Raw genomic sequence first — 18224 nt, 5'->3', positions numbered from 1 at the left:
AGTTTGGACACACCTTCTCATTTAATGGATTTTCTTTATTTTTACTACTTTCTACATTGTAGATACTGAAGGCATCAAATTTATGAAGCAAGGTATATGGAATTATGTAGCAAAGAAAAAACTGATAAATAACTCCAAATATGTCTTATATTTTAGATTCCTGCAAGTAAACACCCTTTGCTTTGTTGATAGCACTGCAAACCCATCTCTCAATGAGCTTCATGATGTAGTCACCTGAAATGGTTTTCTACGGTGGCCCTGAAGTGCAAATCACACCAACAAATTGCTAAACACAACAACAAAATTGAGAGGCCCTGAAGTGCAAATCACACCAACAAATTGCTAAACACAACAACAAAATTGAGAAACACAAAAACAAATGGAGAATCACAAAACAAAATTGAGAAGCACAAAAACAATACTGAGAATCACAAAATCAAATTAAGAAGCACAAAAACAAAATTGAGAATCACAAAAACAAATTAAGAAGCACAAAAACAAAATTGAGAAGCACAAAAACACAACTGAGAATCACAAAATCAAATTAAGAAGCACAAAAACAAAATTGAGAAGCACAAAAACAAAAGAAGAATCACAAAAACAAATTGAGAAACACAATTACGTTAAGAAAACCGGAAAGGGTAGGTACCAGTCGGCAACAGGAGACATCACTGATTGGATGTCCGCGCTGTTCGTCTTTGGAACCGGAAGTTACTCTGCCTGTAGCGCATTTCGTTTGAAGAAGAACGGCGGAATGTTTTGTCCTAGCTGTGGGAAAAAGCTGGTTGAGGAGTCACCGAACTTTTGCAGCGGCTGTGGCGAGAGGCTTTATCACGCATCTTGCATCGGAGACACTTCACTCCCATTGAGTAAGTTAATAAGCATAATAAAATGTTTGTTATTAATTGATTTATTAGCCTAGCGTTAGCTGTTTCCAGACCATAGCAGACCAGAGGGCTGTTCCACTAAGCAAGCTCAGAAAATCGAGGCTCATTTGAAAATGCACGCAGCTGTCAAAATGACTGCTCAAGACCTTTCTAGTAGTGAAGGTTTGAGGGCAGTTCTAGTGTTAACAAACCTCGCAGCTAGGGTGTCACGGACCAGACTTGTCCACAAGCATATTGCATAATGAATGAGCAGAAAGACTGCAGGTTAGCCTCGTTGCTGGAACCGAATTTGGGGCAATCGAGCCTGGATTTTCAGAGTGAGCCTGGCTTTTGGGATTAGCTTGCTTCGTGGAACAGTCCTCTGAGCATTTCCACAACTGAAACGATAATAAATTAGTTCATTTATTATGTTTGGTTAACTTTAGGAACTAACACTATTATGTGTCTATACATTAAAACTTACTGGTGTAGAATTGTATTGGTCAGTAGTATCAGTTGCATTGTCATTCCTTGGTAGAAATTTTCTAGTGAGATTATTCAGTGTTGTCCTTATTTGCGTGTTGTGTGGACAATGGAATGTCACATGAATTAATGTCTTTAATGTGTGACATTGTAGTACATTTTTCCTTTGTTTCCCTTTAGCATCACAGACTACCTCAAACTGCCCGACTCCAACCTTCAGCACCTTCATAGAATACAGAAAAAAGAAAAATGAAGAGAGGCAAAAGTTTTCTGAAGGGAGGAAGGGCTTAAAGAAAAAGGAAAAAAGAAAGGTTCAGGTAGTTTGGCTAGCTCAGTCTGAAAACAAGTTGAGGTTAATTTTCTAATGACATTCTTTTGTTATTCCTTAGGGGAGTTGTGTAGAAAATGTTCAGTGTAGTAAAGCTATCCAGAATAAGAACAATTGTTTACGAGTAATTGTACATTTAGGTTGTCAGGAAGATCCCTCTTTTGCAGTTAATAAATATTCAAGTTTGAATAGATCTGCTTAGAGTCATATTAGTATCTACTTGGCCCATTGTTCATGTCTTTTTCCTTACAGATAAATGTCGGCTTGATGACCATTAAAAAGGGTGGTTTGAAGCCATACCGTGGAAAAACTATTTTCCTAACAACAGACCCTGACGCTACTGCCACAAGTCTGCTCAATCAAGCTGTTAAAAAAATGAAGGACTTTAACAAAGATCTAAAAGATGGACCTTTCCTTCTTCTGTATCCGGATGGCACTGAGGTCATTACTGTCCCTGGAACACAAAGACCATTTACACTTGAGGCTTATAAGGCTGAAGTTGGCAAGCCTTATCAAAGAATCACTGTTTTCATCTGCTTGAAGAGTGACTTTGAAGATGGTAAGCTGCTAATGTTTGTTTGGATTTTGACACACATTCCCTTAGTTTCAACAACTGCTAATTTTGAAATTGTGAAATGATAACATTACGCATAAAGCACCCAAGTCAATAGCATACCTACATAAAAATGGTGAATGGCCTGTATTTGATATAGCACCTTCTAGGGTTCTACAACCCCCCCAAGACACTTCACAACAAAACCAGTCATTCACCCACACACATTCACACACTGCTGGTGATTAGCTACAATGTGGACACAACTGTCCTGGGATTCACTGACTGAAGCAAGGCTGCTGTACACAGATGCCACCTATCCCTCCCACTACCACCACCTGGCATGGAGGGTGAAGTGTCTTGCCCAAGGACACAACGACTGCGACAGACTGAGCAGGGCTCAAACCTTCAACCTTTTGATTACAGGGCGGGCTTTTAACTCCTCTGCCACCATTGCTCCCTAAATTAGCTTGTATATGTTATGTTTCTTCCTGGAAACATGAAATTCAGCCATTTTTGGATCTACTGAGTCATGAGTTTTCAATGCTAACTTTATGCCTTTCGTATTAATCTATTATTGATGATCAAATAAAGTTTCATACATTAGTATGAATTTAGTTAGCTTAGCTTGATTTGTTTTCATGTTTTGTAGTTGGAGAAAACTCAGACTTGTCTGACTCTGACCCAGAGATTGTTATTAAAAGGCCCTCTGAGTTTGATCTTGCTGATACACTGGTAAGTACAATTTAAAATTTTCTATAGAGTTTTCTTGTTGTTTAGCCACCACCATTTGCCTCAGTTCAGTAAAACAGTTAATAGTTATATGTGAAATACATTTTGTGTGTGTGTGTGCGTGCGTGCGTGCTCGTGTGCGTGTGTTTGTTTGTTTGTTTGTTTGTTTGTTTGTTTGTTTGTTTGTTTCAGCCATGGGAACTTCAACATGAAAGCAGTCCTTTACAGAAAGCGGCAGAATATGAGTAAGTGATATTTTAAGAACATGTAATCTTTTACTGTTTTTTGCCTACACTTTGTATTAATGAGATATACACTTTTGTCATTCATTCTGTATATGGTTTTTGGAACATGGACTACATAATACTTGTATTGCTTGTTTCTTAATCAAGATGCTTAAATATTTTCAAAGTGTCAATTAATATTTTCACAGTACACAACAATAATGCTTTTCTTTGTTCTCTAAGGAAGGGTGCTGGGGATCTTGTGCTTGCTAATGAAGTACAACAGGTAAAAAACTTTTTTATTTGTAAAACAGTGCAGCAGACAATCTCCACCGCCTTTACTTTGCAATTAGATAACGATTCACTGTTTGCTTATTACATTCATTGTTATTATACAATGCATTTCACATCCTCAATTTTCATACTATCAATAGATTATAACATCCACCCCTTAAAGGTACAATAAGTCATACTACATGAAATAATCACAAAGCAGTCTAATGTCTCAATCATGTTGGAAGGAAGGTTACATTGAAACTGTGTATGACTCGTCTTTGTCATCTAGAATCTTCTGGCGCTGATCCGTAGCCATGAAACTCATGGAACGGGAGGAGGGAGAGTCACTCGTTTGTTTATAAAGATAGACTGCAGTACACAAATTTGACCACAGGATGTTCTTCTTATTTCATTCTTACTTATTGTACCTTTAGATAATCTATTGGGATAGGGAACCTAAGGTACATCCATCTACTTCCGGACCATGGGTCCCCTACTGCTAAAAAAAATAGGAGTCTATGAGCCAATAAAAATTATTTTCTGATCCCGTTTGATGTGTGCCATGGATTTAAAATATGATGTCCGTGAAGTATATAAACACATTTTGATGCCAAAAAGTGCTTAAGCGACAGGTGGCAAAGGTTATTTTAGGTTTTGTTTGAAAAGACATGGCGAAATGTAAATGTTCGTCTCACAAAATTGACATCATCGAACCAGACGCAGAGAAGAGGAAAAGCTTAGTTTTGTTTAGCGAGCTTCGAATCCTTCTTCCAGGATGATGTGGAGAAAACCACTATAAATCTGGCCATGTGATAATTAGCAGCTACGCTGGGGGAGAAAAGCTTCTGAGGCGACGTCATATTTGTGACATCTGACTTGTAGTCATTTTAATGACGAATTTTTACAAGCTAACAAATCTCAAATTACATTACAGACATAGTCGAAACACAATTATTTATTATTTAAATTGAAGTACAACATATGTGTGATTCAGAGAGTAAGGCAAAGCAGACCAGAAAATAACTTTTATAGCTCCATTCACTTCCATTCATTTTTCTTTTGTTCAGGGACCCATGAGCAGACCAGAAGGGGAGGAGACTTAGGCTCCCTATATTAAAATAATTATCAATTGGTCAAATATGAATTTTCATTCATCCTCATTTCTGTATTTCCAGGTCATAGATTTGGAAGAAGAAAACGATACAGGCACTACTGAATGCCTCACTGTCGAGAGCTCCTGTTACAGGTGCGTTGTATCTTGAGTAATTATTCCAGAGGATTTCACAAAATATATACACACAATTATTATAAATGTATGTAGTTTGACTCTTTTACATTAGATTCTTCAGAAAAAAAAATAGTAGAATCGTTCTATAAAACTGGAACTGCATGTTTATGCATTTGTCTTTTTGCATCTACACTTTGTGTACATGTTTTCACTCTGCAGAAACTACACACAGCTGTTTGAACCGATTGTGATTGATGATGAAGATCCTACTCCTAACGAAGCCAAAGCTGAGCCCCCAGAAGAACCTGTGTTAGTAATTTAAACATTTGAATCCAATTAACCGCCATCTTGTTCTGTACAAGACATCATGCAATCATGAGAGAAGTATATACACCTTTAAAAAATAAGTTTCCCTTTTTTTTTTTTTAGAGACACCAATTTGCAGGCACATGAAATTATTGCAAATTTGGCACTGGAACTTGACCACAAGAAGGTCAGCAGGTTCAATATATCAAGGTCAGCTGTATGGGATGGAGCTGTTAGAGGATTTCGACGCAGCACATACTCTGACAACTACGACATGTTCATCAAGTTTAATGATGATGCTGGCAGCTTTGAAGAAGGTTTGGATACAGGTGGCCCGAGGCGTGAATTCCTCACACTTCTTATGGGCAGTCTGAGAAATCGCCCCATCTTTGATGGACCTCCAGAGAGCCGTTATCTTGTATATAATTCAAGAGGTGGATGTTTTCTCCGTAATTATTACAATGGAAATTTTAATAAAAATTGGCTTATTTTTTTCATTAGCATATTTAATAGCAATTAACCATGATAATTATGTGCCCTGTATAACAGCTGCCAGGCAAGATGAGTACTTTTTAGCAGGAAAGATGATCGCTGTATCCATTGTGCATGGGGGACCAGCACCACATTTCCTCTCCAAGAACCTGGTCAACCACATCACAGGGAATCAGAGTTTCAGCGCCACTGTAGAAGATGTGCAAGATGAGGAGATCACAAAAGTTCTACATCAGGTAGAAAATTACCTAGGCTCAGGGAATGGGTTTACTTAGAAGACACTTGGGGCCAGTTTAAAAGATTTAATCAGGATAAAAGTTATCCGGGTTGGATCATATCTTGAAAGTAGGTTCAAGGTAGATTCTGTAATCTGAAAGGACAGATTTCCACCTCCCAACAACACAAGTGAAATAACAAATTGATTATTTTTTTAATCCAATGTTTGAATGAATCATAAAAGTAGTGAAAATTATATTTTTGTTTTTCTTACAGTAAACCTTTTTTTTTTTTTTTTTATAGGTCCTGAAAGCTGAATCAGAGGAGTCTTTGCATAATCTTATTTTGCAAAACAGCACAATCTTCCAAACTGCTGGATGCCTCAGAAGCGTCAAGCCTTGTGAGAAACAAGCATTTGTGGAGGAGTACCTCAGATGGTACATCCTTGAAAGAAACCAAAGTGTCATTCAACGGTAAACTCATTACTCCTTTTAAATTCAGGATGGCCAGTTGCTCATCACAGCAGCCACTGACATTTTCAGACCTTCAGATGTATATGAAAAAACTGATTTAGTAGCATCCGTGTGATCTGATGAACAACAAGTTAATTCCTGAGCCACTGTTGCACGCTATTAACCTTTTGACACTAGAACTCTAATTTAGTATACATTTATTGTTCACAATGACCCATAATAATCATAGTCATGCAACATGATTAATTTTTCAGTTATTTATAAAAAGAGGTGAGCCCTTGTTTGACACACTTGTTTATTCCAGTGTGAAAGCACTATTTTTTTTTAAATGCTGAAATCCCAATGAGCTCTTCTTTTTTTGCTGTCACAGTTAATTTCTGAGCACTATGGATTGTTTTTGTGTATGAGTGATTCTATGCATTTGAAATCTGTCCAAATTTATAATGAAAGATCTAGTAGGTAAAGACATTTAGAAGACTGCAATAGTTATAGCTATAAACCAATTATTAGTTATTTGTCTATCCTTTGCAGATTTAAAGATGGACTGGAAAGTCTGAATTTTTTAAGTGCACTGCAACAACATTCCAGTGTGCTGGCCCCACTCCTATGCTTCTCTGCCAAGGCCCTGACTGCTTCAGAACTGGAGAGCATGTTCAGACCAGATCTCAGCCCAGCAGGAAGCAACAAGCGGCATAAGGAGGTCCTAACACTTGGCTTTTGGGCAGATTATCTCCTTGATTGTGAAGGTTTGAATGGCCGTTTTTATTTGTTTATAGTTTTATGAAAGGAGAGGTAAGGAATTTAATTTTCTGTAATGTACTACAGTGTTTACTTTCTTCTTTCAGAGAAGGCAACAGCAGTGTGCCTGGAAGATTTGATGATGTTTGCCACAGGGCTGACGGCAGTTCCACCGGCAGGAATGACACCACCACCATGCATCCAGTTTTTAAGTGATTCGCCTTTTCCAGTTGCAAACACCTGTGCAAATACTCTGAAGCTACCCATCTGTGACTCATACAGCATCTTTAAGGCCAACATGGACTTTGGAATTCAAAATGCTCCAGGATTTGGATGTTCTTAAATCAGCAAGGTCATCAAGTTACAGTTACTGAGTTACCCTGTTAGGTTCAGCTGCCGTTGGCACACTACTTAACACATTCATGTGACAAGCAACTTCCATATTGTTAAACATTTAGTTGTTTTAGTTGTTTTTTCTGAATATTGTATGTTGGAAAAGTGACAGAAATGCTGGACACTATTTGTAAATGGTTTTATTAAAGAAAATTTTAAATGTTTCCTTGTGGTTAAATGTTAATATTTAAATCCATGCCAGTTGCTGTATATTATGAACAATATTATATTCAATTTAGCAAGAGGGAAAGGAAACACTACTAACATTAAAAAATGAAGGAAAAACAGAAGGGCTGGAGCACTCAAGTAAGTCCAAAGGTTTTATTAGGTGCAAAAAAAGGAAAGAAACTAACGTTTCGACACCGTGTGTGTCTTCGTCAGAGTAACTCTGACAAATGTCATTACAAACTGAAGTTCAGTTGGTATCTAAAACCCAGCTATGTCCTTCAGGGCCAAATACAGTTCTGTGGCCGATTCCCAGTCTTGTGGCTGCTGCAGTGTGTTTTGTTGTACAGCCTGTTGTAAATATTCCTCAATGTTTGGATCACCACACAATCCAACCGGTAGCCCCTCCTCGGGAAACACATCCAGTTCCCTCTCCTCAACAGCAAATCCACAGTCTCTTGAACCATATCTGCAAAATGAAAATAGAACAGTGAAGGATTTTTTGCTGACAATATGGAACTATATAAATCAACGCATGCAGTGACATGTTATAAACTGCTCTATCATACTTATGTGTAAAATTATGAATATATATTAACCAACTTAAGCAATAACAACACCTTGCATTTAGTCTGATGCAAAAGGTTAATTCATTTTGTTAAGAACTCAAATACCTGTGAGGCAAGAGATAGAGTTCGTTTGGAATCCCCCCTGGACACGATGCAAGTCTGCTTGGCCGGATCCTGTGTTTGTTCCAGAGGTCTTTGCATTCATCCAGGTCTTTCTGTAGAACCCCTCTGAAGCAGAATCTCAGCAAGCATTGGTGTTCGTGGCTTCCATTTAAGTTTCCAGAGTCTCTTAGGTCTCCAAAAAGGTCCATCCAAAACTGAGACCTGGGTATATAATTAATATTTAAGAATCAATTTAGCTTTGTTCTTGGTCATTTTATAGGGTTTGTTACATTTTGGTCCCATTTAAAACATGCCACAAATGGATGTCAAACAAAGTAATGCATATTAGTTTTCCATAAATATTGTAGCGACCCTGCAGTAATGTTCTTGTTAAAAATGCTGTATTCTTTTCACTCTGTTCTGTGTGTTGATTGTGAGGAGTGGAGAGTTTGGTCTGAGTTTTTCATTTTGTATTGGCGTCGTTAAATCTAGGCAAGCATGATCATTTCGGCACAACAGCTGACAGTAACCATTTTGAGTTCCTGCAATAAAGTGACGGCTGTTAACGTCTATCTCATCCAACTTTTCAACACGTCCAGCAGGACGCTACTCTATTTTCTTAAATGCATGTAAAAAAAAAAACCGATCTCATCAGCTTTCACTGTAGCTTACACCTACCAGACACAAATGTACCCACCTTCCTCTTCTGAAATAAGACCACCATGACTCGATGCGCTGATTCCCAGTAGATGATCCGTAACTGTGGCTTGACGATCCAGCATAATAGTCCGTGTGCGCATGACGGAGGGTACACTGTATTGCTGCCATAGTCCCATTCTCAGTCCCGAAGTCTGTTCGTAATCTCATTGGTATCACACCAAGACTCTTTACACAGTTTATATAATTGTGAGCTATAACAGCCGGGTTGTTGTTTGTTGCTCCACACACAAGCCACATCAGTCTTCTTGAAAAGCCATCTATACATCCTGACAGGGCCAAGCCAAAGGGTTTCAGTTTATCATAGCCATCTACATGCCATATGTAATTGGGCCCCATGGAGTGATACGTGCGTCTTGTGAACCTCCTTCGAGTTCTCAGAGCGATTCCTTGAGGATTTAGTTGTCTCAACAGCCTCATAACTACATCACGCTTGACACGCAGCTTGTGTTTTTGTTTGAGAACTTGCCACATGTTCCGATATCCAAACAATTGTCCTGGTCCTCGAAGCTCGGACAAAATGGCACGCCTCACCTCAGGAAGTGGAGAATAGTTGCCTCGTCTGTACAGTCCAGATTCTTTTAAATGCGTTTTCAGTGTACGCATACTAATTGAAATGTCACGATTACACTTGAGCATATCCAGTATCACCTCGTATGTATGTCCTGAATCAAAATATTCTCGAATAGCGACAGCTATGTCTGGGTCACCGCTAATGTTCATGTTTGAAAAAAATGCGCTACAGGCAGAGTAACTTCCGGTTCCAAAGATGAACAGCGCGGACGTCCAATCAGTGATGTCTCCTGTTGCCGACTGGTACCTACCCTTTCCGGTTTTCTTAATGAAATTGTGCTTCTCATTTTGTTTTTGTGATTCTTCTTTTGTTTTTGTGCTTCTTAATTTGATTTTGTGATTCTCAGTTTTGTTTTTCTGCTTCTCAATTTTGTTTTTGTGCTTCTCAATTTTGTTTTGTGATTCTCCATTTGTTTTTGTGTTTCTCAATTTTGTTGTTGTGTTTAGCAATTTGTTGGTGTGATTTGCACTTCAGGGCCTCTCAATTTTGTTGTTGTGTTTAGCAATTTGTTGGTGTGATTTGCACTTCAGGGCCACCGTAGTTTTCACTTCGCATGTGTGCCTTCATTAGTGTTCATTTGTGCAATTTCTTGTCTTTTTAATGGAGTTGGGACCAGTTGTGTTGTGCAGAAATCAGGTTGATACACAGCTGACAACCCTATTTGACAATTGTAAGAATTCATACTATGGCAAGAATGCCAATCAGCAAAGTAAAGAGAAATGACAGTCCACCATTACTTTAAGAACTGCCAGAACATCCTGCAGTGGCATGCCATCCCATCCGGTTTGCATTTAGTTGGACCATCATTTATTTTTCAACAGGACAATGACCCCAAACACGCCTCCAGGTTGTGTAAGGGCTATTTGACTCAGAAGGAATTTGATGGAGGCTGGGTTACTCCGGGTAGCGTGCCCACTCCGGGTCAGGAATGAGACCCTGCACCAAGTGGAGGAGTTTAAGTATCTCGGGGTCTTGTTCACTCAATATAAAGATTGATGGCTCCGGCTATGGATTTCAGACAGATCGGGCCTTAACTTAACAAAAAAGTTATCAATAGTTCTTGTCATCTTTTCTCATTACCCACAGCTACATCCACTTCTGTCGGGCCTAGGTATCATCAGTGGGTATCATCACTGATTTCTATAATCCATTTGATTCGGATTCACAAGGTCCTGATTTGATTCGATTCAATTTTGCCTCAGCGAGTCAGAAATGTTATAATTCTGATAATTTATCGTGTACTGATACATAAAGTTTAAATTTCTTCAGTATTGAATAGCAGAAATTAGGCTTTCCTGTCCGAGGTTATTTAAGTAAAAAAAAAAGAAAAAGAAAAAGAAAAAAGACAACGGGCGATAGCGCTGCAAACAACGGTAGACTGGTGGCTAATAAGCGAATGAATAATGCAGAAACAGAGATTTCAGACGGGAAACTGTTCTTGAAGTACACACACACACACACACACACACACACACACAACGTTCGTGGCAACAGCTATGTGCAGATCAAGAATGGATAATATATCGAGTGCCAGACCGTGCAGCGTTTAAAGCGTGGAAGTACTGACCTTACTTTGAGTTTAATTCCGTAAAAAGTGACAAAAACATTAGCGCTGTAAAAAGAAGAAAAACCCCGTAACTTCCGAGCAAGCACCGAGTGCGCTACGACGTAATAGGAAATTCACAGACAAACTCGCGGATTCTTCCACTGACCGCTGCGGCACACCTGCACCAGGACAAACCTCTGCCTACCCCACTCCTGCTATACAGGTGAAAATAGAGCAACAGGACCGCTTGTCTTTGATTTTATTTATTTTCTGCTGTGTTTTACTTGCATCTATTTGAAAGACTGAGTGTAAACACAATTATTATTTTATGTAGGGGAATGTGCAGAATACAGTAGCTGGCTATTCATGTAGCTATTATCACCTATTCAGGTTGTAAATCATGTTTTTAAAAAGTAAATAAGTAACTAATTACTTTTGAAAATAAGTAATCAGTAAAGTAACAGGATTACTTTTGGGGGGAAGTAATCAGTAATTTGCTACGTGGGGGAAGTAATCAGTAATTAGTTACCGATTACTTTTTTCAAGCAACTTGATCAACACTGTTTCTTTACAGACAGCTTTAACAGATTTCATTAACCTACTTAGGAGACCTTCTGCAGGACAAATAAAGGAAGACCTTACTACGACATAATTAAGTCTTTCCCATATTTTTGAAGGTTTTTTATTACAATAAAATCCTTTTCCAAGGCACAGGCGATATATCAACTAAAACATGAAATATTTACATATTACTTCAAGGCTTTCAAACACATTGGATCAAGGAAAAATGTGTTTAAATTAAAATAAGTGATTGGCTGTTATATATGTACGACAGTATTACACATTCTACATTTTCTAATCATACATAAATATGGAATCACATTAACTGTCCCCCAAAGCACTAACGCACTACAGCATCAGTTATAATCATCATCATATTCTCATAACCTAGCAAATAAAAGACGTGACATATTGATACAAAGACATAACTTTTGTTATACATATATACTAACATCAACTGATTTAAGGTTAAAGTATCATAGAAGGAAGAGAATCATCATCAAAAACACACGTTTTGTACACATTTGCACATCTAGTGACTGTATTAGATTCAACTGCAGAAGAGAGCAGTGAGTGTGTATCCATAAAGTTTAGCCCCTAAATCCAAATAAAATGTGTGTACCTATTACACAGCAGGTGCTTTTCATTTAAAAAAAGAAAGGAAGTTAGGCATTATTGTGTGTTAAAGCTTTTGTAAATAAGGCATGCTTCTCTTTTTCTCATCGCACCTGCTTACTGCCTGACCCAGCTCCTGGCCTTTCTGCCCCCACCTGCAGAGAGTGTGTCAAACAGACATCTGAGCTTCGTTCTGGGTCACTCCTCCCGACGAGACTGTGGGTCACAGGCATGTAAAAATGAAAAGGCCCTGGCATGTGTGTGGTGTAAACGCACCCTAATAACTCATTTTGCTGACACATAAGGACTTGAGTATGAAGATCAAATTTTTCAGTGCATATTTTAGTTCTCATACTGTGATGACCTCTGTTTGTGTTTTTCTGGTGTTAGCCAAAACTGCAGTAATTGCAGAGAAATTGAATGGATTTGTTATACTATTAATCTTATTGAGCTGCACCTCTGTGAATCATTAAATATAAAATATAGGAATGTCTTTATATGTGTGGTGAGGTAAAGCTGTTTGTTTATAGCCAAAATAAGAGCTCTTTGCTTCTCTTAATTAATTAATTTAATACCTTTCAAATTCGTTTGTTTATTGATTGATTTATTTTCAGCTGTTGGGGTCAAAATTAAAACCAGCCACTTGAGGGCAGTAAAAAGAAAAATGTCACACAACATCGTCAGAACTTGTCATGAAACAGTTTGAAAACAGATGTATGACCAGATGAAACACCAGTCTTAACAAGCCCCTGGGTTTGACTGTTTAGTTTCTAATTTTTAAAATATTTTCACAGGCTTAACACTCCCCTTGTATGTCTCTTGTTTAGTATTGTAGCTCTTTAGCTTCAGCTTTAGGCTTCAGGTTCTATAAAAACATGGCTTTACTGTGCCAGTAATCTTCATCCTTTTGTTGTTGGATATGTTATCATAAAAATAACGATTAAAGCCACATTTTCTTTGAATTACTACCATGTGGTTGTACCTTATACTCAGAGGGAGGAGATTTCAGAGGGCCGGTTAAGGCCCAAAGTCACTCACATTTTCCCATGAGCCCCCAAAATTCCATCAAGACCAAAATACTTTTCCTGTATAGACAACACAGGACATACCTCTGGAGAGGATGAAGGGTTTGGTGGACAAAGCTTTCTTTCAGTGCTCAAGCTGAGAAACCAGGTGAAGGGAGAGAAGTTGGTCATTTGATTCCCTCCCTTGGTTTTGTCATGGGAAAGTGGAAGAAATGAACAGTGTTGCCAAGACTTAGACAAAGAAAGAGGGAGGGAATGGTGTCAACAGGTTACGTGAGAAAGGGAAAAAGAGAGCGATAAGTGAAAGGTGGCTGCGTGGTCTTGAAATCAACGATAAATGAACAAAGAAAGAGAAGTGAGAGTGTATGAGACAGTGAAGGGGCTGCCGCTGCGGTTCGGGGCAAATGAGGAAAAATGCAGAGGGGGTGAGTGGAAAAAGAGAAGGGAAGCATAAAGCACAAAAAAGTTGACGAAAGGGTAAGATGTACTTGCCTCATCTTCTTACACTTCAAGTTTCTCTTTTAGCTAGACAGCTCTGTTTAACAGCCATGGCGTTGGTAAATGCATACCACATAGCTTATTGGTTGAAATAGTCCAGTCCACTGATTCAAATAATTCTGCGAGATTACATTTAAAACAAAACTTGTGGGCAGCATTCGCTGATGTTAGAAGCATAAAAAACTCCACCAAGCTGGATGAAGAGGTGTCAGATGACATTTTAACCACATTTATAGCGCAGTATTCTGATTCAAGATTCAAGATTCAAAGCGTTTATTGCCATGTGTACAAAGAAAAGTATTTCTCTGTACAATGAAATCCTTTCTCTGATGTCCACACGCAGATGCTGGTTAATATGTTGTTACATCCCCACGAGGAGTGTGTGTGGGGACTGGTAACAAATAGGTCCAGAAGGGAATGAAAGGAAAACAGACAGAGGTATTTAGTAAATAAAATAGTTTTTATTATAGATAATCTTAACATAAAGAGCCAGCAACGGCGTTTTTCCAATAACACTAGAAAAAGAAAAAAGTCGCAACAACAAAGAACACAACAACCAAACAAAAAACTCCACACCACGAGGAGGCACTTCCAGGGGCCCACAGGTCCACCCTGTCACTAGCAGCAGCTAGCTTTACTGCTGCTGAGTCCCACAAGCCCACACTTCTCACATGAAGCAGCTCCCCACTGCTTCCACAACTCCACACCATAGGACCTCTTCTGACATCTAGGACACAATCTGGAGACACCAGAGAAAACCACCCTCTCTCATCCAGTTCATCCCTAGCTTATATGACCTCAGAGAGGTTATTGCTGACTGGGCCCAGGTGGTAAATGAGGCCAATAAACAGCATTGTGTCCCCTGTGTCCTGGGGAGAGAGAAGAGTGAGAGAGAGACAGAGGGGTGGAGCAAGAGAGGAGGAGGTGGAGAGAGACCACACCCCCACAAGGGCAATTTCAAGAAGAGGCCCTGCTAGGGCATCTACGGGCCATGCCTTACTGTACATGGTTTCTTAATTATCCACCAATGCCATCATGTGTTACAACAAGCGTTTGCTCTGACAAGATATATGTCACCGCATTGTCTCGCATTATCGCTTACATTTTTTCAGTAAATGAAATGTAGGTGTCCTCAACTAGAAGTGCACATTCCATAAAGGAAAAAGCCCTATAAATTAAAAATCCACATGTTCTTCCAATGGAAACTTTCAGTCTAGTATCCTTTTTTCGCCATGATGATATGTTGTGCAGATGTTGAGAAAATCTCTTTCCATCAAAGAATAACAGCAGCGACGGAAGTCCCCCAGGAGAGATTCACGTACTAAAACTTGCTAAAATGGACAGACACCCAAACACGTCAGCACCTTAATGTGAGTGTGCATACAAGCACAAAACTTATTTCTTTATGTTTCAGAACATTGTGCCAACAACTAATGATTCTTTTAAAGCATTCTTTAGCTGTTGTTGTGGAAAAAAACAATGGGGACAATGCTTCAGACCAAGTTTTACAAATTTACCAAAGAGTTCATCAAATTGAAACCGTGAGCAGTGACTGACTTTTTAGCAATTTCAGCCACATGTTGGGTCTTACATTTCCCATAACAACCAGCAGCATCCTGTCTTCAGATCCTCCCTGCCCCCCTGCCTGTATGTTCATGTCCTTTAAACACAACACCTCCAATGTGTCTCCATGCTGCCAGTTAACTCTTACATAACTGTATTAGGGTTTCAGTTAATATATAATATAGATTTTATATTAGAGAGGAAATGTTATTTACTCTTCTTCATATATAATTAATTAACACTTAATTAATTAATTAACACTTATTTGTTTTATGCATAGATTAGAAAGATTGGTTAAATGCAGCAATCATGGTGAAGTGAGTTCAGATCTCACGTATGGTTTTGCATATATCCCTCCACCTTTGTCCAATGTGGCCAAACTGACTCCTTTAAAGCTTCAAAAAAATCACATATATGCGACAGCTATTCATGAAAAGCTTCTCAGTGGTATACTATGAAATGCATGCCTTTAAGTGAATTTTAATAGAACTTAATCTTCTCGAGCTGCCGGTAACTGGAAAGTTCACCATAAAAATTACAGATGGAGTCAATTTTAGGATTCTCTTTTCCAGTAGTCAGCGGGAAATCAGAGCTTTGCTTTCATGCTCATAAGCTGAGCAACAGTTTTACTGAGAAGAAAATTCCTGAGCTTCCCTTTAGTCACTTTGTTGAAATGTTTGTAGTTTACCCTCAATAGACATTTGTTACCTTTTATACTACAATAACAAGGAATTTAGGTGTGCAAACGTTCAGGTCCGTGGTTCTTGGGAAACACTTGAATGCTCTTTTGCCTTCATTTCTGTGATTTCTATTTTTTTCGTCTGGTATTTAATGACATCTTAAGAGATGCAATACCTGGGCAATACAACACTGTGATGAAGCAAGGTTATTGATTTTATGAAGAATTTATCAGGGAAAGATAGAGAGAGAATTTTATATGAATTCACCCTTAAGATATATCAGTATTGGTAAAACTCCAGGAATTCTAAGAGCTGCAGGAATCCCTTTGAGTGTTTTCCACTCTTGGCTAACGTTCAAGCTTTTCCATGATGTCACTGCAGGCTTTAAGATATAGAGAGGATCCTTTGTTTTCTAAAGATCTGCTCTACTAAAGCAAGAAGAGAAAAATATGTGAGGAGGCTTAGTGGGGGAGTAGAAAAGGCAAGCATCTATCAGAGAACATAGTATCACACTTTCTTTTTTTATCAGACCTGTGCTGAATAAATCCTCAAATATCTCTTCATTCTTTCGCTGTTGCTTATCTGTTTATTTGTTTTTTGCCAGTTTAATTTTATCAGACAGCAGAATTGATTCAAATTAGGTTGAGAACAAAGTGGCACTGCTGTGATATTTGCAAACATTTAGGTGAATGGAAATAAAAGGTGCTGGCAACTAGGAAGCACCTCTAAATGCTCACCGCGTGATGAACGCCCTTGCAACAATGTGTGGGACAGATGTCCATCTGTGGCACGGGACACGGATTAGAGCACTGCAATGATCTTTTTTAAACACTTCAATCCTTCCCCTCAAGAAAAAATAGTAGCAAGTCTTAAAAGGAAAAGATGCTGTGCTGTAGGTCTCAGGCACATATTTACAGAGGAATAATCACAGGCTGTGTTGCTGGCACGAAGCTGGCTGTAAATCTCAACCCGATCTAATGCTAATGAGGTTTTGTATAAAGACACCAAGCACCGGTTATTTGTTATGTACAGTCTTTAATTGTTTTCAGTTGTAAACTTTGGCTCCGGGTTTACAAGATCTGTCCAAGTTCCTGTCTTCACCTGGCTGCTTTTGTACGCACTCCCATAACAGTAGCAAAGTATTACCTCTGTGCAAGGCACTGGCATAGATAGACTGACTGTGGAGTGGGAGATTGCAGGTAGATGGTGTGGGTCTGATATTTCACAAAGGTATCGCTTTCAAACATCACACAGGAACAGAGAGATCGATAGATATCATTTTCATTATTTCCCTTCTTAGATCCATATTAACCCACGTGTTAACTGAGTATTCTTCAAAAGTGACTATATAACCATCTACTTCACACAGAACACCCCCGGATATTTTCAAAGTGTAAATACTTGTAACTCATAATTAATGGCCTATGTGGGGGATATCTTCAGATATTAATCTTCCCTACACTGCACCTCCTTTAGTCGTCTGTGCTCTGAACACATGGTGTATTAATCAAATGATGCCCTCCTTTTCAGAGAGAGGAGGTTGATAGAAAGAGGGTGGAGTACTAAAGTGATAAAGCACATCGTTGCTTCATATTGTAATGTCGTCAAACACTGTTTGAATGAGTATGGTACACTTAAAACTGCAAGTGAATAAATGTATGTGCTTCCACAAAGAACAAAGTTTAATCCGTATGAAAATTCAATGAACATCATTGGCCTTGGCAATCACTAACTCTCAACTCAACTGAACACCAGTGGGAGGTTTTGGAAGGATGTCAGCTCTCTCCACCACCATAATCAAAACCTTAAAAATATGGGAATGTATCTTAGAAGAATGGTGAAGAACTGCATAGCAGTGGGAATTTATGACAAGAAAAAATGAAGCTGTTCTGTTTTTTAAGACACTAAATTTAGCTTTTTTATTTTCGTACGTTATATCTTTAATTGATCATCCTGCTTGTATTTTAAAGTGAAAACCCAATGACTTTCTCTTGGGTGTTTAAGTGGAGTTCATTAAGTTAAAGAAAGGTAATTAAGATAAGATAAGATAAGATAGATGACCTTTATTAGTCCCACAGGTGGGAAATTTGTTTTGTTACAGCAAAAGTGCAAAGTTATGTAGCAGAAATTAGAAAAACACTGGAATGCAATAAAATACAATAGAATAAAATACTATATACAATAGAATAAAATAGAATAGAATAATATGTACAATAGAATAAAATAGAAATACAAATACTATATACAACTGAGTAGGAAAATACAAAAATACAACTTCGTCAGAAGAAGAATTGCACAAGA

The 18224-nt window shown here is 38.4% G+C and overlaps 1 protein-coding gene across 2 annotated transcripts; it reads left to right on the top strand.

Moving 5' to 3' along the window:
* Positions 1 to 550: 550 nt before the first annotated feature.
* LOC148097703 (G2/M phase-specific E3 ubiquitin-protein ligase-like) lies at positions 551 to 8075 on the top strand. 2 transcript variants are annotated; one of them, XM_087832047.1, is made up of 13 exons: positions 551 to 869; positions 1530 to 1666; positions 1930 to 2236; positions 2883 to 2965; positions 3155 to 3207; positions 3430 to 3472; positions 4638 to 4708; positions 4910 to 4999; positions 5120 to 5430; positions 5546 to 5724; positions 6008 to 6177; positions 6709 to 6923; positions 7023 to 8075. In XM_087832047.1, exons 1-13 carry the CDS (start codon positions 680 to 682, stop codon positions 7256 to 7258), a joined length of 2085 nt encoding a protein of 694 aa, XP_087688173.1. In that variant the 5' UTR covers positions 551 to 679; the 3' UTR covers positions 7259 to 8075. The 2 variants fall into 2 exon arrangements, with proteins under 2 accessions (XP_087688173.1, XP_087688172.1); XM_087832046.1 differs by lacking the exon at positions 1530 to 1666 and having other exon boundaries at positions 731 to 869.
* The last annotated feature ends 10149 nt before the right edge of the window (positions 8076 to 18224 follow it).

The sequence above is a fragment of the Neolamprologus brichardi genome, chromosome 18 (assembly GCF_056152115.1).
Source record: "Neolamprologus brichardi isolate AB-2024 chromosome 18, ASM5615211v1, whole genome shotgun sequence".
NCBI lineage: Eukaryota > Metazoa > Chordata > Actinopteri > Cichliformes > Cichlidae > Neolamprologus > Neolamprologus brichardi.
The sequence above is the reverse complement of the archived record's forward strand: the minus strand, read 5'-3'. Positions and strand labels throughout refer to the sequence as shown.

Excerpts from the sequence above, each read along its gene's own strand:
- LOC148097703 (XM_087832047.1), top strand. The coding sequence starts at position 680 with ATGTCCGCGCTGTTCGTCTTTGGAACCGGAAGTTACTCTGCCTGTAGC. Across the intron at positions 1,667-1,929 it reads AGGAAAAAAGAAAGGTTCAG|ATAAATGTCGGCTTGATGAC; the intron begins GTAGTTTGGCTA and ends TTTTCCTTACAG. Across the intron at positions 2,237-2,882 it reads GAAGAGTGACTTTGAAGATG|TTGGAGAAAACTCAGACTTG; the intron begins GTAAGCTGCTAA and ends CATGTTTTGTAG.